General features: G+C 41.4%; 1 protein-coding gene across 1 annotated transcript in view; it reads right to left on the bottom strand.

Moving 5' to 3' along the window:
* Positions 1-26,357, bottom strand: part of GRM3 (glutamate metabotropic receptor 3) — a 103,031-nt gene that overhangs the window by 8,800 nt on the left and 67,874 nt on the right. The window contains exons 4-5 of the mRNA XM_059847459.1: positions 22,620-23,475; positions 1,184-2,250 (exon numbers count right to left, since the gene is read on the bottom strand). Coding sequence (XP_059703442.1) covers positions 1,184-2,250; positions 22,620-23,475 — 1,923 coding nt within the window. The remainder of the gene's footprint in view (positions 1-1,183; positions 2,251-22,619; positions 23,476-26,357) is intronic.

Genomic DNA, 26,357 nt, shown 5'->3' with positions numbered 1-26,357 from the left:
AAACTTTTCCTTCATTAGCTTCAATCCATTACTTGCTATTCTAACTTCTCCTGAGACTGAATAATCCCTTCCTCTCGTTTTGTTGCCTTGAAATTATTTATGGTCTGTGATCACGTCTCCCTGGGTTTACTCTTGTCTAGACTAAATATATTTAGCTGTTTTACTGTCACTCTGCATGTCTCACTGTGTCATTTGTTACTTATCCTTGTTTTCTAGAGGTTTGCAGTACATTTCAGTACATTTCCAGATGAGTAAAATAGTACCAAATATATTATTCCAGGGTGGCCACACCAAAAATATGTTAAGTGACATTATTAACTCCACAGTTTTATATGCTGTTTCATGTACACACTATTGGCAATAACATCCCCCTAAGGTAATCTACCTTTTTTCTGGGCAGAAAGTTGAACTAATTCTCTGCAAACTGCTGCAAGGGCCAACTCCCACAGTCACTTCTCACATCGTAATAACTGTGAGATTTCCAGTGGAGCAGATCTGAATCTTTTTTCTGAGACAATTTCCTTCTGTTCAAAAATATGATTTTATTGAACTTGAAGCTTTGCAACACTATCTGACAATTTCAACAGTTTAGTGTTTCTAAAGTTTGCTGGTGGAGGCTGACCAGTATTTGCTGCTCAGTGAGGTATGTGTTTTATAAAGTGCAGAAAGAATAAAAAGTCCTGTACTTAAGTAGAAGGTTTTTTGAATTTTTTTTAACAACCGTGTTTCATAGGAAATTTTGAAATTGTACCCTTATATTTTTTTTTCCAAGGAAATACCATGTTTTACTAGCAGATTATTTTGCAGAGGAGACTGGTTAGTACAAATTTCATTTAAAGCTCAATTTCTGCCAAATAACTCATTATGACTAATTTTAGGTAATTTACTGGGTTTTTCTTTTAAGACTGTGACTTCAGATAGTGATGAACCCAAAGGAATACTTAATCCATATGTTATACCTCTATTGCAATCAGACCAACAATATTAATCCCTTCTAGCTCTGACTGCACATACCATTTTTGAAATTATAGTATGGTGAGCCAAAATTTGATAACATTGAAAGAGTACTTGTTTGCAAGAGACCCAGGAGCCAAAGGAAGTGAGAAAAAGCCTCTAGTGAATGCTGACATGGTCCCCTAAATTGCTGCATATGGTTTATGGAAACAGATGTCCAAAGACTTACTCTGTAGTCACTGGATGTCACATAAAATATAGGGAGAAAGGCCAGCCAAATGATGCACGTTGTGTACATTGTGAAACCGATAAACTTGGCTTCGTTGAAGTTCTCTGGACATTTCCTGGTTTTGAAGGCATACACAGTGCATAAGACCACGAGGATGACATCATATGTTAAGGACATTAACATACTGGAATCTTTGACATTGCATTTCAGGATGACAGTCTCTCTCTTCTCGGGAAGCGTGTATCGCCTGGTGCCCGGCGCCTCCAGGATCAGCCACACGGACACCACCACCACCTGTACCAAGATGAGACTCAGGCAGATGAACACCTGAGAGCTGGGGCTGATGAACTTGGGCCTCTGGGCACCGTTCTTCACGCCATCAAATATCCTGGCGATGCAGTTCGTTTTTGTCAGGAGGGCGGAGTAGCAGACGGCAAAGGAACTTCCCAGCCCCAAACGGCGGAGGGTGCAGATGGCTGGAGAGGGCTTGGCTATGAAGAAGAAAGTCATGCTGTAAGACAGGAAGACCCCAAAGAGCAAAATGTAGCACAGTTCACGGCCAGAGGCTTTGACCAGGGGTGTGTTGTTGTGCTTGATGAACACTCCAATGACCATGAAAGTGCAAATAAAGCCCAGGCATGCGATGGTAACAGGACCTATTGCCCAAGCATCTTCCCACTTGATGTAGTCTTCTGGTAGGTCATAGCAGCCAGTCAGGTCAGCTGTGGGCCATTTTCCAGGCCCACAGTCTGCACAAGTGAATTCATCAGCCAGGTACTCGTAGGTTTCACAGGGAATGCAAATCCAGCAGCAGACATCTCCTGGTTGCATGTTCTTCATCTCATTAGGAGCGCAGGGGTCGCTGCACTGGGAGACAGGGACAGAGCTCCTGGACCAGTGGATAGAGTCTACCTCCAGTGACAAAGTTTCTGCCCACTGACCAACCTTCACATAGGAGTATCTGTCTCCAGTGAACTGGAAATTAAACACGTTGTATCGTCCTATCCCATCCCCATAAGCATCAAATTTGACCATACTGTCTGCATCATTGGGAGGGTTGAATGGAGCTGTGGGGAAAAACAAAACAAGAAAGAAATAGAGAAATGTTATTACCAAAGCTACATACGACATTGTTTTCATCCCTCTGGCAAGCACAGACACCCAATTCAGTTCTCAACAGGAAAGTCAAGAGGTTTGTATCTGTCTCAGTTTTGAACTTGGAGGAAGAGCTCAGATAATGGAACTCTATTTCACTTTACATTTATAAATCTAGGATGACCAATGTCCTTACTTTATTTTGTCTTGGATACGAATTAGTTCTCTAATTATTTCTCCCAGTATATATCACTGCTGCCTCTCACATTTCCTCTTGAAAGAAAGAGGTCTGCTCCTGAGTCTTAGCATTTTTTGGTGAAACTTGCCTGCTATGATATAAGAAAAATTAAATAGTCAGGTCATTAAATGACAGTTTTGATGCCAACAGTCTGGAATGCATTTGAATAGAGGATCCATTTTAGCATGATGGAGAAATAACTATGAAATCTTCAATAATTTCTTACTACGTCTTTTTCTCTTCTTCCTGTGTTGTAGGAAGTTTTGAATCCCTTCTATTTTGCTTCAGTTTTATCAGTTTCTGATATTTCTTGTATTCTCCCCAGCACGTGCTGCTTTGGTCCTGTATCTTGTTTGGGGAACAGATGACAAAACCACAAGCTGGATCTGGGACCTTCTGTGAAATCAATATTGTAACACTTCTAACTGGTAAACTCTGCAGTGTTTTGTTTTTCCTCCAGCTGAGGCTTACCCAGGGAATGAAGAACTATTAAAAATCTGGGAGGAAATTGCATTTACCATGTGATTTATTGGTCATTTGCTGTAGCATCAAAGGTAAAAAGCTTTACAGGCAGGAAGCAAAAGGATTTTTTTTTACCACTGATGAACAATAAAGGTGATTTTATTTCCCAGTGTCTTTGGCCATAGAAGTGGTTCCACTGTCATTGCTGGAATAAATCTCTTTCCCTGCCTCTGTGCCCATACTGTGCTTGAGCTTGAGCAATATCGTATAAGGGTGTAATACCTTCCTCCACTTCAATCTCCAGATACTTTGGATTTCTTCTGGTAGATTTATTTAGTTTCTTTAAAACACTGAGGCCAACTTCTTTCACCTTTATTCCTGCAGAGCATTACCTTATTTTGCAGGACTCTGGCTAAGGTCAGTAAAAGGGACACTGTGTATTGGCACAGAAGCCCCAGCTGGAGGGTTGAAATTGTGATCTGCACATCCTCAGGTGCTGCACTCGGAGGGCATTTTCCCCAGCTTTCTGCCTATTGTAGGGCAGAGTTAGAAAATAATTTACAGCCACCTATGCTCTCTTCTGAGTCAAGACTCTGCTTGTTCTCATCCCTGCCCTCTCCTGCTCCTCCCCACCTCAGCTGTGTCAGCCACAGTGGTGGACAGCCTTGGTTTGCAGGATTACCGAATCGTGGAATTACAGAATAATTCAGGTAGGAAGGGACCACCCTCTGATCAAACCCCCCTGCTCAAGCAGGGCCATCCCAGAGCACATGGCACAGGATTCATCCAGACAGTTCTGGAATATCTCCAGTGAGGGAGGCTCCACACCCTCTCAGGCAACCTGTTACCAGTGCTTGGTCACTGCACACAAAAGGAGTGATTCCTTCTCATGTTCACATGTAGCAGTTCCTGTCTTTGCTTCTCTCTTATTGCCATTGAGAAGAGCCTGGCTCCCTTCAGATACCCACACACACTGATGAGGTCCCCTCTCAGCTTCTCTTCTCATCTTCTAAAGCCTGAACAAGCCCAACTCCCTCCTCCTTTCCCCATAAGACAGATGATGCAGTACCCTTATCATCTTTATACCCCTCTGCTGGATTGCCCAAGGAGCTCTATGTGTTCCTTGCACTGCACACATTAGGACTGGGTAGCCCAGGAACTTGTAAGTATGTTATTTTATCTTTTTTTTGGTCACTCTTGGCATCTAGCTGTAACACTCTCTAGTCCAACAAGACCTCTGAGAACACAAAAATCAAGAGCAACATAATCCTCCCCCAAATGGCCAGTCCTGCTGGAAGTGACATTCTCTAAATTAAACAGGTGGATAAATTCAAAGTATAGGTCAACAAGAAGAACATGAAGCAGCTTTCCTCCTCTCCCTCCTCCTCCTCATGCACAGGCATGCAAGCTCCCTCATCCAGGAGCAGCATTAAAACAAAATCATAATGCAGCACTTAACAGCTCCTCAATTATGTGCTGTCATTGCCAGTGTCTTATTTCATTATTCATAGCACTTGTATAGATTGTAGAAGCTGTTAACACAGCAGCCCAGCTTTAAGAGCCAGTTTATTCACTTCAGTGTTATCCAGGCCAGCTCCTGAGGTGGGCTGAGAGCCTCTGACTGCTGCTGGCACCACTGGAGGTGCAGGTCAGCAAGACAAAGTGCAAAGTGCTTCTTTGACATCTCCTGTCAACTGCATAACTTGAAGGCCACAAGCATCCCAGTGTGAGTTACCTGAGGGTCTGAAACACCAGCACTTTTCAGGAAAGAATTCCCTCTGTATAACAGGTTAAACAACTTCTTATAGGAGTTCTGAGAGAATATTTGTCATTTAAATAGAGAAAAAGTCTTTTTCTTAGATCTTGCTGGTAGGTTCAGAAGGCAAAGCAGGTAATCTCACAGAGAGTTAGCTTGAAGCTCAAGTATAATTGCCTTCCATAAGGCTGTTCCCACACTACAAGAAACAAAAGATTTTTGTAGGACAACATGTTCTAAGTTAACCAAAGCTTGAGCTTGAAACATTCATTTTTAGTGGCTGCTGATAGAGGAAAATAAATCACCCTCCTTCAGATGGAAAGGATGAAATCATTTAACCAAACAATGATGTATTAAATTATTGTATGGTGAGCCAAAGCCTACAAATGAGCCCACTGGGTGGCAGCAATTAATATACCCACTGATTACAAATAAAATCACTAAGGCATTTTAATGTATCATTTATCAACATGTTCTAGATCCTGTAGGAACACTTCCAAAAAGTAATATTTTCACAAAATATGATGCAATAATAATCATAAAATTAAGATGTTTATAGGCAAGAAAGATGCTTATCACAAGAAGGCAGGATCTTATGTTTTAAAGTAAAAATAACAGTTTTTGCAAATGGGTTTTCCCAGAGATGATGTCAGGCTGTCACAAGTCACTCTGCAAATTCTTTTATATATCTCAGTTTTTAGACCTGAGAAACCTACAATTTTTACAGCAGGTATTTCTGGCAGGTCTATTTCAGAGTTGTAGCTCAGCCCTTTTGCATTCATCCCTTGGGAGAGGACAGACAAGAGTCCCTGGATCTCATCAGCTGCTAGCTAAGAGGCTGAGTGACAATATGAACTTTGCCTCCTTTGAGCCTTTGAATTTTCTCCTTCCCTTGTACTTCATGAAATGAATTAGTCCTGTGTAAAGCAGTTATATAAGAGGAATTTTGTAAAAGAAGTTATCAAGGAAAATAAAGGATAATTAGAGAAGACCTAAAGCAGTGATGCTTTGTGTTCCAGCTTGCTGCATTTCAGCAGTGAAGGTGCAGCAGCAGTGGCATTTAAAAGAGCAGGAGGGGAGAAGGCAGAAATCTTTGGAACCCCAAAGATGCAGGCAGCTCAACTCTGTCTGCTCTCTGGAGAAATCCTGCTGGAGGAGAGGATTCCACTGTGCAAGTGGAGGACAAACTCCTTCAGCTTCAGATAAGAGAAATAACTGCAGATTTATGATTGTTTTAGTAGCAGATACGGGTAAGAACATAAAATAACATCATAGCTTTTATGAAGGGAATTATGTCATTTGTTTCCATCTTCCTAAGTGGGATCAATTTTTCCAGCATTCATATAACTTGAAAAAAATGTGCTTATCTGCTGTTGGAAGCAGGTGAGTTGCTTTTATTTAGAAATCTTTAATATTTTTGGTGTTAGTGATATAGAGCTCATGGTGACATGAAAAATTTCAGAAAGAAAGTTCTGGCGGGGAAATTGATTTATTTTTGGGCAAAGCCTTTATTTGAAGAGGCAGTATGAGAAATATATTTAAATAATTCTAATTCTGCACAATGCCTCAGTTGAGTGAAAAACACTCCAGGATTTTTTAACAAGGAATGAATAGATGATGAAAACAAAGCAGTTTTCCTCCTAATTAGGCACTGGAAACTTTTAGGAGGCTGAGCAGCCTAGGGAAAGATGTGTGTCATCCTAACCGGCTTGGAATCAGATGGATTTTGTTTGTCAGCAACATCTTTGGGCCAGGAAGGATATTTTGCAAAGAGTCTCTCATGCGTCTGGCACAGATTTGAGTGTGTAGATGTTATCCTGTAGAAAACATCCTCAGTAACACTTCCTGGTAGGAATGATGACATATATCCCTACATCTAAGAATATTCTTCATGTCCACTGAAACATGCCTCAGTTCTTTGTTTGCAGAGTGCATTCTTCCTAAACAAGGCACAGATCACAGAGCCACAGCTCACTAGTTGGGAGGAAATTCATTAATAGCAAGGCTTGATGAAAGCACTGCAGCTTTTCAGCTTGGCAGTTGGGAGATTTCAGCTGGTTCAGAAAGAGGTGTAAAAGGTGCACTGAAGGTACCTTCTTCCACAGCTTGTTGGCCCCAAAGCCTGTGAGGAGATCATGATTAAATAGAAATGGAAAAATAAAGAGGGAACAGGCTGGAGTCTCTGAAAAGTTGAGTAAAACCTCCAGAGTCTCACTAGGTGGTGCTGCAAAAACTCCAAACTCCTGATTTAAGGTTGCAAAATAAGACATTTTTTTATGTAACAGAAAAATATAGTTATTTTTGATCCCCCCCCTACTCTTCCTGTTACATATTCAGGGCAATGCATTTTAAAAACACTTTAATGGGGAGCCTAGATAATAATAAAACAGGATATGTTGTGTTTGTCCAACAGGCTCATCTGTGTGTATGATGCCTTATCTTGAAAAGTATCAGAGAAGACCCAGAGAATGCACATTTCTTTTCATTCTCTTTTATTTTTAGCTCAATATGGCTTGTTGAGGTCAAAGTGACTTATTTCTGCTTGGCTGAACATTTAAACCAAACAACAGAGACCTGATGCACCCACTCCTGTTTCAACTTCAGCACAGCACAGCTGGTTTCATACCTGATTGACAGAAGGCACATTGAAATTTGGCAATTTAGAAGTTATTATGGGGAAAGATCAGAGTGAGGTGTCACTAGATTGTACCTCTTCACAATTAACAAAACACCAGTTTCCACAGAGACCAGCACTTTTAACCTCTGCACCACTGTCTCTGATGTGTTTGGGTCATAGGCAGCATTGCTTCTTCTCATTTAAGAAATGAATGAGACAAATGAGACAGATCAGTCCCCTAAAAATGTCATTTTCCTATCTGTGTCTGCAGATTTTCCATTCAGGTCTATGGTTTCTCTCTTAGGCTAGACACTTGCTGTAGGGAGTTTTAAAACTAGTCACAGACCCCCACAACTTTTACACTGGTCAGAGACAGAAATGTTTTCCTCAGGCCTTGTTGCAAAGATCTATCAAGGGATATTTGTGGATGAGTTAGTTATCCCAAACTTGTGTCCTAAAAAAGAGAATGAGTATTGAGTATTTCTAGGGTTCACTTCAGAGTGGTATCTAGAATAGCCCAGCCAAACTGTTCTTTTTCTCTTGACCACCAGGAGTGTGACTATCTGAAATACATCCACTATTTCTGTATCTGAAGTCAAGTGAGCTGAGTAGCACCAAAGCCTGGGACAGAAAGGCTCACAGCTGGAGCACCAGGTGGTGCAGCATGTCCAAGCTCTCTGCAGTGTACCTGAGAGCAGGTGTCTCACAAGCTGCCTGCACAGGCTGCTGTGGGGGCTATCAGAGAGAACAGCCCACGAGCATTTCCAAAATAAGATAAGAAGGGTCTGAAAAGCTAGAAGAATTCCTTCAGCTTGTCATTATCCTCATTACCCTCAGCCTGGCTGAGGACAGAACTCCCAGGCTACCCTTCCTGTGAATTGCTTGCCTCAAGCTTAATGTTTTACATTTCCAGGCATGTGTTGTCCTCTTGTTTGTGCTCTTGGGCATAGGTGTGGTCTTTAGGACGTGGGGAGAATGAAACAGATGCTAAATTACAAACCTTTAAGATAACTATGAAATTGCCCTTAGCCCCTTTAAGGAAATTTAAGGAATTAAAAAAAGGATTTCTTCTTGAAGCATTTGGGTTTCGAGACATGGAAGTTAAAAGCATGTAAAAATTCTGCACTCACTCTATTTCTCCTTAAAAACACAAACAATCTCCCCTGAAATTAAGAATATTTCTTGCAGTTTTTTCGGTTAAGGTTGCATAAGTTTAACTTTAAAATAAAACAAATATGTATGGAAAATCATCCAAGATTTTTTTTTTAAACAAGTCTGCTAAGTTGATAATTAATATGAGTAATTCTTGAGACTCCAACATAGAAATGCCTTTCAGTTGATACCACTCTTTTAATTTAAGTTTATCCACTTAAAGAAATGGCTGTCACAAGAGGCAAAAGGCGTGCAATGTAATTGAAACCAGCAATCAACTTGCAATTACAAAGGAAATTAAACCATGACTCCAAACTGCCTAAGTCCCCCCTCAGGCCAACTCCCTATTTTGTACACAGAAGCAAGGGGAGCCCACTCCCATTATGAAGAATTATGGCCACTGTTTAGGGTGACAGCACAGCTGGAACTGTGAGTTCTGGGCTGGCCTTTGGTAGCTTCTGAAATGTTTTGATCAGGGGAAAATTTGAGTTGGCTGGTGAATTCTCTGTCAGTTGCTGAACATTGATGTTGCTCTCAGAGAACAAGATTGATTTTTTGATTGTGATTTTCTGCCAGTTCAGGGGTTATGGGTGCCCTGTGTCCCATTTGAACATTTGGCTGAGGGACATTCCCATGTAACCTCAGAGCTGGGCACTGGTGCCACTTCTTTTACCCCTCTCTTTCCAGTACATCCAAGGTGCAGCTGGAAGAGATTGAAGCTGAGTTTTAATTTTGCTAAAATTTGCTTTTGGACTAAATCTGGGGCATGGTTATATCACAGGGGCAGGAATCTTTCTCTTTTTGGAGGCACTGTTCCATGATGTGCTAATTCCACCCCCAGACTGAATACATAGCTGTCTAAGGAAGTGTTAAATACCTAATAATATTTTTGCCCTTCTTTGTCAGCCTGAAGGAAATATGAATAGATTCAGTTATTAAGATATTAAAGGAAGTTGGTTAAAACATTCTCTCCTCTGTGGGGACTAAAGGATTAGAGACGTGTTTCCAGACACAGCTCTGAATAATTTAGTTAGATAGTTTGCCCTTAGAGATCAGAAGCAAACGAACCATGAAATAGACCCTCTGGCTGTTATTTCCTAATTGACTTGATATGAAGACACTCCCAAATCAGGTGGACTGACATAGATTTAATTACTCATACTGCAATGCTATCATTTAGTAGTAGTAATATTGTAGCTGTGACAGTCCAAGATACAAAAAATTTCGAGTGTCTAAGAAAGGCAGTATTTCTTATTTGTCTCACAGATGGAAGAAGTGCACAAGCTTTCAGGCCCAAGGTCACTCTATTAGGTCATCAGCACCACTGCTCAATGAATTTGACCTCCATTTATTTAGAAGGAACAAGTCTGCTCTGAGTTTAGTATATCAGGTTTTTATTTCCTGCTGGAAACACAATTTCCCTTTGCAAACAGCCTCATTACTATCCATTTGCAGAGTAATTGCTGAAAGCTTTTTGTTCACTTCTTCAGAACTATAGAGTTCAGAAACAGAAGGTCTGATCGAGATGCAAGACAAGATATGACAAAGAGATGTTATGCCAAAAGCTTCTCTTTTTTTCTAGATATGTGGGCAGTCTAATAAAGGTATTACCTCTTCTTACAAATCTTATGACTCTATGCTATTATTTTTGTTAAGGAGCTACTGAAAACTCTCAGCAATCACCCTACAAATTGCTAATAATGAGGTAATTTGCAAAATGAAATTGTATTTGCAGCAGGAAAATAAAACCCTAAGTAGTGAATTCTAAGGAGTGCATGTACTTGAAATAATTGTAGCTCAAATTTATTGAACATTTTGTGGAAAAAAAAGGAGCTGTAGAATGCCTCAGAGCTGGAATAAAGACACAATACCACAGGAAACCTCTAGGTGAAACACAGGAACCTTTAGGCTAAGACATGTTAAGCAGCTCAGTTATAGCATTTGGCAGATCTGACATATGCTGGTGGAGGACAAAGAATTGGAGTACAGCTGGAAAGGTGAATGTTTCACACATCACATGGTGTAAGATTCTGGAGTGGATCAGTTTTCTCCAGGAATATAATATGTGAATGAAAAAGAAGTGACCTATATTTCATGAACAGAAGTTTAATTGGAGTGTCTGTTTGGGGAGTGCAGTTTTCTTACAGATCTCCTATGGAGAGTGAAAAGAAAGAGGCACCTCCAAAGGTGGGCTCTGGCTAACGTGAGATGCCAGCAGGGAGGTGGGTAACTTCCTCCATCAATAGTTCTCCAGTTACACTACAAAAGTGTGTCAAAGAATAATTTATTTCCCCACTGATGGAGAAATAAAACTAGTGTTTTCAGTAAGGCCCAGCACACACATTGAGTGTGCTCATCTTCCTTTGTAAAGGTATGAGCCTGGATTTTATTTTTACACCTTTCCATATAATGAGACAGTGTCTGGAAATACACATTTACTGAAATTACAAGTTAATTCAGTATTCAACAGAGTCCAGCTCAGCTGACCAAATGCTGAGTCAGCCAGAGAGGGCAAAGTGGGCTTCTCACAACAATGAATTTCAGTTAAAAGAGAGTCAGATAAAGGATAACTCTTGGCTTTTAAGGTTATTCCTGAATATCACACACAAGCTGCCAAGGTAACACGTCATCTCTCCCAACATCTTCAGTGTTCATTTGCATGTGTTATGCCACAATGCACAACCTGCCTGTCCTATTAATACTTGCAAATTCTTCTGTTCTCAGGGATAAAAGATAAAGCTGAGAGCACAGAATCATTTTTGCTAATGCTTTTCTCCACTGAATCAGTTCAGCAGCAGCAATCGCTGGACCTCAGGGGAAAATGTAAAATGAAAATGTTGATTTATTTGCCTGTTTTATGGTGGAAGCAGAGACACATTGATAGGATTAGACTGATAAAATGTTTCAGAGATCTAGAAAAGACATTAACAGTACTGCCTCAAACCTTCCTCTGACTTGAGATAATTTCTTCTCCAAAGAGCCTTTAAAGATGGGCTTTTTATTCTTTCAGTTACTGGAGCATTAACTAGCCATTAGCTATTTATTCAAATGGATGTGCAAATGTAATAGAGGAAGTTTAACAAACTTTTTCAGCACATTTTCATCCGTTCCCAATACTAGTTTCATTCCCAATACTAGTTTTTTTTAGCCACAGTCTGGTAGACACCTATCCTGGTACAGCAGGGCAATCTTTGACACAAAGCTGATCACTTGGAGCAGTGATCAGCTGCTGCACTTATCGGGGCAAGAGAGAAATGTCATGGAAAAACTTTACTTTTACAGAAACCACAGGTAAAATTTATTATTTGGGGTACATGGTGTATAGTTATTTATGTCAAGGGAAGGAACCACAAGGGCACAACCTTTCGCTGTTACAGGCAATGACAAAATTGCTGCTTGGGCTAGGAGTGTCAAGCAAGCCCACCCCACAAATTTTTGCATATGATCAGACATGTCCTGGTGTTTTGAAGGAAATCTAAGACTTCTTGTAAAAGTTAGAGCCACAGAGAAAGTGTTCCCACAGGAAGAGAGCAGGACAATTCTGTAGGAGAAGCACAGAGAAGCCTGAGGCTCTAGAGCTGCCCATGAACAGTTAACTACTGATCACTACACAAATTCAGCCTTGGGAAGAAGGGAAGATGGTTTTTAAGGCATAATAATAGAAAAAAGAGCATGCTTGCAGCATGTGCAAAACATCCTCTGAATGGTGAATAAACAAATGCAGTATCAAGAAGGTACAAGGCCCGTTACAGCCTCTCCAAGAAAAAGAACTGGGAATGTCCCCTGATCGTGGATGCTGGAACTCACCAGTGCTGCTACCTGAACATCAGGAGGCTCCCCCTTCCCCTTGGTGTGTAAAGATCACTGATTTTGGATTTGCTGCTCACTCTTTATAAATGCAATCTCAATAGTCATACATCAAGAATTATTTCGTATTACAGAATTGGGTTAAGTAAAGTTAAATGTTAAAGAACAGTGGGTGAGTGCTCCTGTGAATGTGCATGTTCATGCCTCTCTGTGTGTTTTCCAACCCATACAAAAAATGTGGTTAATACTGGATCACAGAATTATAGTGATATCAGAGGTAGCCCTTAGGAATCACATTCCACCCCAAAAATCCATGTTCTCTCAGCTACAGAGTGACATAGGATTTCTGTAGCACGTAAATTCTGCATGAGGACTCTGTTCAAGCCTGGGCTTCTCTCAGCTTTCTCACACCAGGAGTTTCCTTGTTTCCTCTGAGCACAGTGCTTTCCCCTCTCTGAATAAAACTGTGGTGTTTTCTTCACTGAGCCTCATGTTTCCCCCACAGAACTGGTAAATATTTCTTATGTACAAAGGAATAATAAGCTAAGGCAATATTCCATCAAATTGTCTGGAATCTGTGTATAGCAGCAAGCAGAAAAATGTACTGCGTGAAACATCCATTGAACTGAGGAGCAATTGCAGATACACATTTAAAATCTCCCTGCCTTCAAAAATGGTCTTGAATTTCTCTTGTAAGAAATGTGCTAGATGTATATGTGTCATTATTCTAGAAGAGATAGGTTGATTCATATATTGCCAGGTAGAAAGATGGGCTTGTACAAGAAAAGCAAAACTCTAGGAGATGAAATTCAGATGCAAGGCTGAGGGCAGGGGACTTCAGATTGTGAGGTACAATGACCTCTGCTTTCCATCTACTGGGTGTTTGCAACCACCATTCCCATCCCCACAGCCTCTGGCTCTGAGCTGTTCTTCACATGCATTCAGGAAAGAGTGAGTTTTTGTGTGGAGACCCTACATCCCAAAATACTGATCTTGGTAATTTATTTACAAAATACATGCCTTAAGTTTAAGGATTTCTATTTGGAGACATGGTCCTTTCTGACTTAGTGCTGAACCCCTTTTCATCCCAACAGTGAGCAGGTGAGCTGTCCATGGATGGAGCAAAAAGCAAAAGAGCAAATCAAAGATTGCTCCTACAGCCATGCTACAGCTTGGACTTCACGGACATTTCTGTTAGAAGTTTCTCTGCCTCTGATGTCCCTGTGCATGAATTGCTCCCCTTGCCTTGAAGAATTTTAATATTCTTTGTCTTCACTTATGTGCTCAGACAAATACACTTTCAAGGCAGGAAGAAGGAAACAAAAGGAAATGACTCACCCAGATAACAGCAATGAAATATATTTTTTACATTATATTCTATATCTGCTAACTAAATAACCATAAATATTGCAGTGATGCCAAGGCAGATATTCTCTGAGATGCTTTTAGAGGTGTTCAGAAACTTGGCTCTGACAAATGAGGAAATGAAAGTTACATACATTTGTCAGGTCCATCCAGTTTGCAGTTGATGGGAGCTGTGCAGAAGGTCAGTTTGTGAAAAGCATGAATATGCTAAAGGAGTTTCTGCTCCATGAAGATGCAGAGATGGTTGCTTTTTGAAAAAATGGGAAGAATTTTGGCAAAAATATGTTAGTGGAAAATGTAAACCATGGCTGTTTTGAGTTTGGTTTGAGTGCCATTGTCCCTTTTTAGGGAGAAACAGCCCTGTATCACTGAATGCTGGGGGTTTATTGCACTGAGAATCAGAAATGGAAAAGACAAACTTGGAGGGAACTTGAAGAGAGCTTTGCAGAAAGCTGAAATCGATTCACATGCTCATATGGGCTGCAGTTTGCAAGTACAAATGCAGAAGTTAGCTTGGCACAAGTTTGTCTGCAAACTTTCTAAGTGGATTTGATGTAGGATTGAGGCGATGATCCAGGTCTAGATAGCAGCACCAGGCTGGGGTGAGTGTCAGTGTCTCACTAATGCAGCTGTACTGGTCTTGTCCCTGTTTCTGTTTAACCACTGTTAGCTTGAAAATATCTTTATACTGTGCTCTGCTGGGTGAAGAAATCTTCCAGGGTTGTTATGAAATTAAAGTTATTTAAAGGAGGAAAGATACTTTTCTATAGATTATGCTTTCACTTCTGCCAACAAGGATATCGGTTTTGTAAAAATAAAATTTAGTTGTCTTTGGGATTAGACATCTGGATTTGTGACTTTCTGTAGTTTTCTTCATCACTTTTTGAAAAGATGAGTTTTCTTGGAGACTCACTGGAAGTCCAGGGCACACCTGGATTACTCAAAACAGTAAAATGGAATCACCTTCTCATGTGTTGTCCTCATCCTCAACATTTCTGTGCTCAAGTTCTGAGCCCAGCCTTTGCCTTTGTCAGCCCCCATTGTAGTAACTCTGCATGCAAGGGAGACTAACTGGCATTAGGTGTGGAGTGACAAAGGGCTCTTCTGTAGCAGGTGGTAGAGAAGAATCTGGTCTTTCCATGGGCTTTTCAGAGCCAAATTAGATGCTAAAATGTAAGGGATAGGAATCCTGAACCAAAGTCTTCTTTCTCACCTGACATCTTCTCCTTCAAGATCACAGGAAAAAGCAGACCTGATATCTCTCTACTTATGTGTAAACATTTCTCCCAGGTAAATCTGCATGAAAAATAAGAATATAATTCAATGGTATGTCCTGGGTTGCCCTCCTACTGTAAAACCCAGTAGGATTTGGAAAGGGAATGTGCACAGTTGGGGGATGAAAAGCTTGTATGAGATTTCCTGCTCCTCTGAGGACTTGTACTGACCCTTGGTGTTAGGGATTCACACATCATTTGCCAGCAAAACAAAAGATAAAATAATAACTATTACAAACCAAGCAGCAGGCAAACACAGGAATCTGTGATTTAGAGAAATTAGGTTACCAAGACTTCTGTCTCTCAAATATGTGCTCTGAAAGAAAATCCGTGCTGTTTGCCAGTCATGTGTTTCTCCACAAACACAGGGTGTCTAATCTCATCCTCATTTACACACTCCCATGGATGCTGTGAAATCTAGAGATTTATGGCTGCCTAAAGGCTACATTATTAATAGGAGATAAGCAGCTGACTATAAATTACATACAAGGCATAGACTATATAATTTTATGTTCAGTGTTTCATAGCTCAGCTGAAGTGGTGGGTTGTTTAAATATTCAAGGAGAGGAAACCGAGATGGAGATCCAGTTGTGATTTCAGGGATGCCAAAGTCCTTTCACCTAAATATGCCACTATAACAAGTTTGGGGCTGTGGCTGGCCTGTGGTTTCTGCAGGCTTTCCAATAATGACACCCAGCTGGGTAAAGGCCAAAGGCAACATACTTCCAGAGACTTCCTGAGGACTATGAAGAGAAGCTGCTGCTGCTCTGCATCCTGCTAATGCTGCATTTCCCATCCTTCTGTCCATGGGAGCTCAGTGCCCATGCCAGGCAGAGAGCAGTGGCAGCCAGCAGTGGTGGCAGCAGGCAGTGGTGACAGTGGTAGCACCAGGCAAAAGTACCTTGCCCCAGTTGGATGGGGAGCAATGTCCCAGCACACCTTGGCTTCAGCTGCTGGAGCTTATCTCAAGGGGTGAAAACACGATTTAGCCTCTGCTCCTGCTCACTCAGGCTAATTACTGTGACAGAGACAAAGTAAAGCATGAAACAGCAGCTTTTTATGATGGTCTCAGGCTTGACAGCAGACACCATTAACAGGTAGGTCACTAACCTGCCATCATGGTGTGAGAAGTTTTAATGGAAATTTTATTTGGAACATGTGCCCTAGAGATGATGGCACCTGTGCCACTCTGCCAGCCCAGGTATCCAATTCACAGGGTGCAGTGAGTGACACACAACATATCCAGAGTGCAGACCAGTTGCTTGCCATCATGATACTCAAACCTAAACTAGGTTTTGAAAATGTTCTATAGTATTTTATTTTCAACCAGTTTACATCTATAAAGACCTGAGCAAATTCATCTGATTGCACAGCTGCCTTACCTTTCAGCAGGAATTTGGCCTAGAGACCACCCAATCTGCTTTATTCTTTAATTTTATGATTTCATATGTTATGAATCTATAGCATGCACAATTAAAATCGATATAAATGCATATATATATAGGTATATAAATATATTAATATACACACATACTAAAATCTTCAGGAGGACTAAGTAGAGATTGGCTTATTTACTCTTGGAGGGTAAATTTATCCAAAGTAGAGGAACAGCAGATCTCATGAGGCCTCTAAAGAGAGGAGGAAGAAAGTAGATGGGGCCATCATGATTACCAGACCATCAAAATCTTGCTGCAGCTCTCTGTGTATTTACACCAATGGGACTCCAATACAGAGAGAATATGGGAAAATACTGTGGAGGTTCAACTGTTCCTCTGCTCTGGAACAACAAGTCTCAAGTGAGCTTTCAGAGACTGTCCCTTAGCTGCTTGCAAGGTTTTAAACACTATGACACATATGTGGTCCCAGGAAAAGGCAGCTATTTTTTCCTATAAATCCAAGACATCTTTTTAGTGTATGTCTTTAATTAGTATCTTGGGGAATTCACTCATTTTCCTTGCTTTTATTAGCTACAAATCCATCATGTATTACACTTTTACAACTTTTATGATTACCAAGGTAGTGGATGCCTTCTGCCCATGTAAGCTTTGCCTTCATCTGAAAGAGTATTCTGGTTTATTCTACAAATAAGCATCACCAGGAAGGCCATGAGGACCTCACTGCTGACTGAGTGCTGAAGGCAAGGGGGATCTGACCTGATGAGAAGGAGCTCCTTGGGTGAGGTGATGGAGTAGCAGGGCCATCTGCTGCAGAGCTTGGGCTTTGAGCTCTGGCTCTAGCCCTCACAGGTACTCCCTGCTGTGAATTCATAGCTGGCCTTTGAAGTTTCTGCAGCTGTAATCTGCTGGTGATAGCAAATGCAGCATTCCTTTGGTCTGTTCTCCATGCAGCCTGGCTGAGTACTGAGTTTTGAAGTGCACTTCTGACAGGAAATATTTATGGCTAAATCCCAGAGCAGGGACCATGCTATGCTGCTGTGCTCAGAAGTAAGGTGACATCTGCTTGTTGCAGACCATGACTTAAGCTCTTTCTTACCTGGATGGAACAGATACGATAGAAATGGTCTGTGAAATTATGTTCCCACAACAGAAGTCACCAGTGTTCCAGAATAAATGAGAAGGTGAATCTGTACTTCTGCTTCATATTATTTCATTGTTGACTGGGGCAGAGTGAGGAGGAAGAGAAGGAAAAAAATAAACCACATAAAAATGTAAGATCAGGTAAGAACAGAAGTTTTGTCAAAAAGTCCAGTGGAAAAAAGGGGACAAATCAGACCTGACTTACAACCCTTTTCTCATTTGGAGTAGTCATTCTGGTTAGCCAGGGGAGAGGACTTGCCCAGGATAAGCTATTTTTGATGATACAGGCTTTGCTGTAGAGGAGATGTATTTCTGAGCACAAGACAGAAAGGTCCATGACAGTGACTCTCATAACTCAGGAGGGAGAAAAGAATAGGAAAAGACACTGAGTACTTTAAATATGCATTACCTAAAATTTTTAATGATCTTTTTTCTGAGTCTACTACTTTAGCCAAATTCCTCCAACCATTAGCTGGGCAGATTCAGAAAACTGCAAGAGATGTGTGGACATACAGACATGCCAAAATCCAACCCCCCTCTGCCCATATGCTCCCCCACTAGACTGAGGGCAGGGTTAGTCCTGTTACAGCATCAGCTCTGCTAACTGGAGTGGGAAAAGCTGGAGCCCAGCCCCACACTCCTGGGTTATCCTGCACAATCAGGTAAGGAACCCTGGAGCTAATGCTGGTCTTTCATTATCATGGCTACTCTTCCTCACCCTTCCCTTCCAGCCCAATGTCCTGGAGGAGCAGCTACATCAGGCAGCAACACGTAGGGCACAGCTGTGCAAGACTCTGCCACTTTTTTATCCCAAATGATGGACACCTCTCTCACACTGTCCTGGCACTTGTCAAACGTGAGGCTTGGAGTAGTGCTGTGGGCAATGACAACACTGCTTTTCTGTGTTGTGCTGGTGGCTTAAACAAGCTAAATTAGCCTGCAAAGTTGTTTGGTGCACTGTCCCCTCCACCCTTGTGAGGGAGCAAGGCTTCTGGATGTGTGGGTTCATCCCTGGATTCATAGCCCTCCCAGGAGCCCCTCTGTGCGCTGCCCTTCTCCAGGCAATGGCTGGGTATGGCAAGAAATTGAGTTTACTCAGTGCCCTCTGCCAGGGAGACCTTTACTTTTGTTCAGCACTTCTTTGTTGTTCTGGTAATAGAAGCTAACAGCCTCTTGAACTGGCATCTCTATCAGCAGAAAACCATCACGATTTAGAACGTCAAGTGCTGCACTTGTGCCCTCAGGAGGAAATGTAGAGGATGGGAAGATCAAGAAGATGAACCAGCCTATATCTCTTTGAAAGGCCAAACAAACACTGAAATTGAGTGAGCGCATTTATCTAGGGGCTGGACTTTGCATTCTGACATCCTGGTGCTGGAAGCTGGAATTAGGCACAGGTATCTCCTTTTTCCTTTGCTAAAAAGATTCAGAATATCATGATATTTGTCATATATGTCTTACTGACTTGCAAGAAAATTATGTGCCTGGTGTATCTCACAGACAATAAGGAGTGAAATCTCACCCTGTCTTCATCCCACACTGCAGTTCTGTGGAGTTATTTCGATTTAATGAAAAAGGAGAAATAAGTAGGAACCCAGAGATATTAGTGAAATTACCTGTCACACAGCATGTCAGCAGCAGTGGCAGCACAAGGATGCACAAATCTGCCAGTCCCCTGCAACCACCCTGCTGTTAGCTGGTCCCTGAGTATTTCCTTGCAAATCACATTATTGCTGTTCCTGGGAGTCTCACTTCAGGCTTTCAGCTAAATGGCAAAGCGAAAATAAACCTTAATCACTCCATACTCCATCTGTAGTCAGCAGCAAGAGATGCAGGGGCAAATCATACCTCACATGGGCTGGAGCACACTCTGTAAGTGCTGATTCCCTCCATTAACTACAACCAAAGATTAATCAAAACTAATTTGAGTGTGAAGGGTAAATGTCTAAAATTACTCCGTCCCACACCAGTCACAGGAACACACCTGATCGTTTACTCAGACTGGTGTGTGTGAAATTCATGTTCCAGTAAACTGGGACAAGACATTCAGGGCCATTTTCTTGGTTTCTTCCACCATTTCTTTGCTTGATTTCTATGCTTTCAGGGCTTATGTGGAGCCCTGCCTTTTTTAGCAGAGGAGGCAATGCTTAAATAGCTGCTTGTGTGTCTGCAAATATGGTTATCACTGTTCTGCTTCTTGCCTGCTTCCTTGTGGTGGGTCTGGATTGCTACCCAGGCTAGAGAAGAGAGAACATCCACAGCCTGACTTGGTTGCAGTGTAGCTGCTGGACTGGTAACCTCCATGCCACCCTCTGTGCTGGGAAAACACTCTCAGGTGTGGCATTCACATTCTCTGGAACAATCCCTTTGCTCAGGATTTTTCTCCTGGGAAGCTGAGAAGCCTCAGAGAAAAGGGAAACAATTCTTATCTCATTTGCTTCTCCTGTGTTGTGCTCACATCTGGAATGTGTTTGGAGATTGTTTACCCACAGGTGATTGTTTCATTGGATTCTGCTGTGAGTTGTTCTCACTCTTTGGCCAATCAGAGCCAAGCTGTGTCAGGACTCTGGAAAGAGCCAGGAGTTTTAATTATTAGCTTTTTGTCATTCTGTGAGTGTCCTTTCTGTATTCTTTTGTATAGTTTAGTATAGCATTCTTTAATATAATATGGCATCATAAAATAATAAATTAGACTTCTGACAACATGGAGTCAGATTCATCATTCCTTCCTTCATTGGGGCACCCCGCAAATACAATACTCAGGTTTGGAGGTGGAAAAATGACAGCATCATTGATCAAGTGTACATTGCAACAAGGTCCTCACATTGCATTAACAACACACACAAAGATTTTCTTCAGCCAGGAAAGAGCAAAGAATAATTCTTGGTCCCATAGAAATCAATGACAAGACTTATATGTATTAATATCTCACAGATGTATTAATTCTTCACACGCTTCTGAAAGGAGGAAGGGATGGAAAACTTGCTTAATAACTCACTACATAAAAATCGCTCAGCTGCCTAAAAAATAACTTATATTAAAACAGGGATTCACATTATAATGGAAGAGCTAATAAGAAAGAAAGGAGATGAGCAAATAATGTTGTAAGCTGTTAAAAAATGTATATGGAACAAAGCCATTGGAAAAGAACTTGACAGGTTTCTTAATGTTTTAAATTGGAAATGAAAATTAATGGAAAATAAAGCTCTTCAGAGTTTCAAAGATTTCCATGCTGATTTTTAATATAATTAATTTGGTTCAAAAGAGAGTTTTCTGTTTTCAAAACTGAAAAATTTCAGACTTCAATTTTTTTTTCCAGCTTCAAGAGCTTCAACTCCTAATTCATAAAAAAATAAAAGATATTTCAGTCAAAATTAAAGCTAATTTTCCTGGCTCTAGATAAATAAAAATTTTCCTGAGATTTTGGTGAAAGAAAATCAGGGTTATTTTGACTTTATATCTAGATGTTGAGTGGAAAAATGCTTGGGTGCTTAAAAATATCTGCATGTTAGAAAAATTTTTGAGAATCCTATATTTGAACAAAAGTTCCTTAGTCTTAAGACTGGACTCAATAGTGTTTTCATTTAAGATCATATAAATACCTATAGTGTCAGAAAAATCTTCAAAATAATTGAAGTTTAAAAGATTGAAGTGCCTACTCCTTCAGGTGGTCATTACAGTTGTGAAGTATTTCCCTGGCAGGGACAGAAGCACACCACTGCCTTTCCTCCTGATCAGCATGCCAGGAATCAGCTCCCATGAAGTGCTGTCCTCCTAAAACCAATTGATTTCAACAATTTAAAGACATTCAAGTATCTCGAGGACAAGTGCAGACAAGCGAGAAAAGAACTTCTATGTTGTAAGTGCTGTGAGGAGGGGAAGGAGAAAGGATTATTCTTAATTTCTAGAGGTCTAAACCCAAGAAGTTTGTTTCATTCTGAATTGAGTACTTGGCTACAACAGCTGCACCCCACTGGGAGTTAGAGAAGCACCAGGGATGTGGTTGGTAATATCTAGAGGTGATCTGGGTCCAAAGGCTGAGAACATCTCTAAAGGAGGGGAAAGTTCAAGCTCCAATTTGTCAGTTTTATGTAGCTTTCAGTGTTACTAGCATTGTAGAATTACTGAAGTTCTCTTGGGATTGAGCATGCTGCAATCCTACATGTTTATCCTTCAATTCCTCTTGGAGCCAGCTCTCAAAGCACAGCATGATGGTTCCTTACTATCAACTCAGGCAGTTGAGAGTACCAGTTTCATAATACATAGAAATCCAAGCTCAACCTAGATGCTTCAGAAGAAACTCAGACATGAAGAAACAAAAAGACAGAATGTTCTACACTTTACTTCTTTCCTCTGTAGATCTATTTAGCTTTGCTGAGGTGTAATATTGTTATGGCATAGTATTAAAAAAGCTAAACTCAGCCTTATGTGGTGGCAAAACCACAGAGATGCCATTTGCTATGCAGCCATTCCCCCATGAAGTTTGCTTATATCATTCCAGAATGACCACCCTCCTCCCCATCTCCTGCAGGTGTTTAATGTAGCTTTTTTATATTTTGCCATTAAGCCTCTAGTTCTGTAACACAGGTAATGGCACCACCCCATATATTTAAATAGTTTATATACATCTGGTTCTATGACAGGAGTTATTACTCTCCTGTTGCAAGGACATTGGCCATGGTCCAGCAATTATGTAAATTCGTGGCAAAGCGAGGGACAGAAGGCCAAGTCTTGGCATGGGATTAGCAGGCGGCTGCCTGGTGTAGCAGGTGGTGGAAGGACCATTGGCTTTCAGACATGCCCAAACTGGCTGTGAATGAAATGGGTGTTGGTGTGTGGAATTTTAGAGGATGGAGTGCAACATTGCCAAGACCAGCTGTTACCACCTTCACCTCTTCCTTCTGTTGGAAGCAGGATGAGCATCAACCTGTTTTTTATAGGGTTCTCATGAAGCTCTTCTTCCTTCCCCTTTCTGCCTTGTGACAGGAGTGACCTTGCCTGTGTACTATCCTGATCTAAACTGTGTAAATAGCTGCTACCAGGAATTTGGCTGGCTGTTACCATGACTGATGAACATTTCCTTAATTACAGTGCTTAATTACATTCTCTAGGTACCAAAAGAGGAGGTATTACCTGTAAAGTTTACTTTCAGAAGATAATCTTTGTACAGCTTCCTGCCATCCAGATGCTTCATGGCATCACAGAGTTTGGTGGTGTTTGGGCAGAGAGTCCTCTGCATTTTATGCAAGGCATGAGCCATGGCATACACAGCATTCACAACAAACATGATCTTGGATTCTTGCTCGTAGTTGGAGCTGTTGATGGTGAAGTGCTTTTCACAAGCCTTTCTGTGCGGCTTCCGGTTCTGCAGGTTACACTGGAATTTTTGCTCCCAGAAGTCCTTGAACCAGGGGTTGCGCCTGTTGTTGTAAGGGCTGAGACTTTGGAAGTACCTGTCAAACTCTTTAACCGGGTGGGAAGCGAGCTCCAAGGTGATGGCCCCGGACGCGATGTGCTCGTTGCCCTTGACGATGCTCTCCTGCGCTCCCCAGCCGTCGCTGGCAATCCAGGTGAAGGACACGTTGAAGCGGTTGGCGGCCGCAATCAGCTCCCGGGAGTCATCACCTCTCATGAAGAGCACCACCACCCTGGCGTTGGGCTTCTGGAGCAGCTCCCTGATCACGCCGTCGTAGGACTTCCTGATGTTGGACCGGCCCACCTTCTCGGAGGTGGCGATGCAGATGTTGCGCAGGCGAGCTTCCTGCTCGAAGGCCTCGATGCCCGTCTCGCCGTAGTCTCCCTCGGAAGCCACCGTGGACACGTAAGTCCAGTTGAAGAACCTCAAGATTTCAGCCATGGCTTTGGCTTGGTAGAAGTCTGGGGGCACCGTCCGCGCGAAGTAATCGTAGCGGGATTTGTCGCTCAGCTTGGCACTGGTGGAGGCGTAGCTTATCTGGGGGATCTGGAAGAGTCTGAGCAAATTTGCCACCTAGAGACAAAGCAGGGTGCACAGGTTATTAAAGAGGGGTATTTATAAAGTGGAGCAGAAATATTTAGGGAAAGGCACTGACAGTGTTTTTTTAATGAGAGATGTTCTGACGATCACAGATTGAGGGTGTTGATAGAGGATGTTAATAACAAACTCCAGGGAGAGCATTACACTGAGCATATGCACAAAACCTGTTCTGCTGCCCAGTTAATTCCCCGGGTCCTGCTGGGACGGTAATGGACCTTTATTTTCATGAAACTCAGCCTGTTTAAACAACAGATAATTAGACACAAATGGACACTATATTTCAGTTTCAGACCGTGTTCCTTACTAAGGCCTGGGGATTTGCATGCCTTTGCTGTTCATAGTGGGATTCATCTTCTTCAAGATTCATTACGTGTGATGACCAAATGCACTAAGAAGACATAAGTTTCTGTTTTGTTCAAATATCACAAATATACAGGCCTCTTGCAGAACTTTCTAATCTCACTTACTCAAGATAAGTCCCCACCTCTCCTATTTTTTACTCATTTAAACTTTTTTTCTGAGATGTTCTGGCTGCAGACCAGCTGAGATGGCACATTTGTTGCATGCTAGTACTCTTCAAGTGTTTCACAATTTCACAGAATCACAGAATCACAGACTCACAGAATCATAGAATGGTCTTATTTGGAAGACACCCTCAAGGATCATTGAATCCAACTTGTACGTGAACGGGCCTTGTGGGAACTAAACCCATGACCTTGGAATTATAAGCACCATGCCCTGCCCAACTGAGCTAATGTCATGTTAACCTACAGTTTTTAATAAAAAATGAAAATTTTTAATAATCTCTATTTGTCCTTCCAGTTTGATTTATGTGGTCCAAAGTCCTGCTTTTTCTTTTTCTTTTTTTCATATTTGGCTATGTCTGATACTTAAATATTTCCAAATCTACTCTGCTGCTCTCGCAGAAGGGCAACTCTTGATCACATCTGGAAAGAAATGAGGAAAGGTTATGGCAATTTTTTCGTATTTTAGTTTCTTAAATGACAAAGAGAAGATTGGTGACTGGAAGTTCTGTCCAGTAAATAAAATTTGAAGCTAATCTTAGAGTACAGCCTGACTAAACCATTTGAAAAGCAGCAATGTGCTTGAGATTTCTGCAGTAGTGTACTTGAGATTCCCAAGGGGAACTTATTAAAAATTGCCCAATCCTTTAATTTTTTTTAATCTTCCCCAGATGTTTCTTTGACCACAGATTGTCTGTAAGAATTCAAAGGCAAAGGACTGTTTTGAAAAAAATGTTGTAGAAGAGGCAAATTTTGAAGGCTCAGACATCAGTAGCAAATTAGACAGTCTGGTGAAAAAAAGCCCAAAAACCAAACAGAAGAATTTTATTGCTTTTCAGCAACCTGTATGACTTAGGATTTTATAGATTTAGATTCTGTCTTTTCTGTGATGCAGACACTGAACAAGTGCCCTTGTAAACTGGTATAATCTCCTCTGGGCCAGACTCTGCTGTGAGCAGTATATGTACAGGGACTTTCACAACCTCTGGGCCACATGGAACTGAGGACTTCAGGAAGTTCTTATCCTCCTGTCCTTCTGGAACACCAGGAAAGACCAGGTGTCCTGGCATCTCAGTTGTAGCTCTTGAGTTGAGATTTGCTTTCACAAAAAAAAACCCAGTGGTAGTGGTTTATTTTAGTGTAAGCCAAAACAAAACCTTTCCTACAGTGCTTGGAAGGAGTATCCTGGGTTTTAGCTGAGACTGCAGTTTTGCCAGTGGGTACAGGCACAAGGCTGGGAAGTGCTGAACGAGTTACTGTCCCTCAGAAAGCAGCTGTTGTGTTCTCAACCTCCCTGCTGGATGGTAACAGTCATTAAACCGCCTTATACTGGAAGTGTGGGATTTAATTTGCATCTGGTGATGGAAATGAACAGCTTTAAAGCAACAGGATGGGCACAGAGGCTTGTTCTGTCACCAAGGTACAATGGATGCTTTGAGCATTGTTAAGTCCCTGTGGCTTTGCAACTTTGATTACGTGCCCATATATCCACATGGTTTGGTTCACATGTGCTCTCTCAAGAGCACTCCGATTTGGTAATAAGAATGTACTCCATGTAGCTATTCTGGAACATTTCCTGCAGAACTGTGTGGGCTGGAATTGCTATTCTTGTCCCAGTTTATTCTAGCAGGAGCTATTTCATTTGTGCTAAACCATAATGAAGATATGCACACATACCATTCTGCATTTCCCCCCACAAATTGGCTGAAGAAGAAGTCCATTTTCAGGAGCTCAGGTAATGCTGGTCGGTGAGTTGACAAGCCTTCAACTCACAGAAAGATGCTTCTAACAACTACAGCAGCTTTGTAGTTAGTGTGGTTTCTTTTTTCTTTCTGTTTGTGTCTTTTTTAAATTTAATTTTTTTTTTTTTTTAGTCAAAGCAGCAAAAGCATCCATAGAACTGCTCTTTCAGTTTACATAGGGGCCCTCAGCCTTGGAGGCCACTATACTTCCAGGGTCCCTGCAAACACCTGCAATTCTTCTTCCTGTGCTCTGGGAGAAGAAAGTTTTCATGCGTTTACAGCTGTTTGCTGTAAAGCTCTTCATTACAAAGCTGTCCAGATGGTAGATTTTTCAAGGACTAAAAATTAAAAAAATACACAGAAGTCTGATTAATCATAAAGAATAGTGACCCAATCATCCCTGAGAGCTAGTACTGCTCATGGAGTTCAGTGAAGCTGTATCTGTTATTAATTCAGATCAGGACACTCTTCTTGAAATTCTCAAGTGGGGATTTTCTGGAATATTGTAACATTGTGATATTAGGGACTAATTTTTCAAAAAAGCTCAAGTCTAAGGCACTTAGCTGATGCAATTGATTTCAGAGCAGTC

The sequence above is a fragment of the Haemorhous mexicanus genome, chromosome 5 (genome assembly GCF_027477595.1).
Source record: "Haemorhous mexicanus isolate bHaeMex1 chromosome 5, bHaeMex1.pri, whole genome shotgun sequence".
NCBI classification, from domain to species: domain Eukaryota; kingdom Metazoa; phylum Chordata; class Aves; order Passeriformes; family Fringillidae; genus Haemorhous; species Haemorhous mexicanus.
Note: the sequence above shows the minus strand (reverse complement) of the source record. Positions and strands in the feature narration are given on the sequence as shown.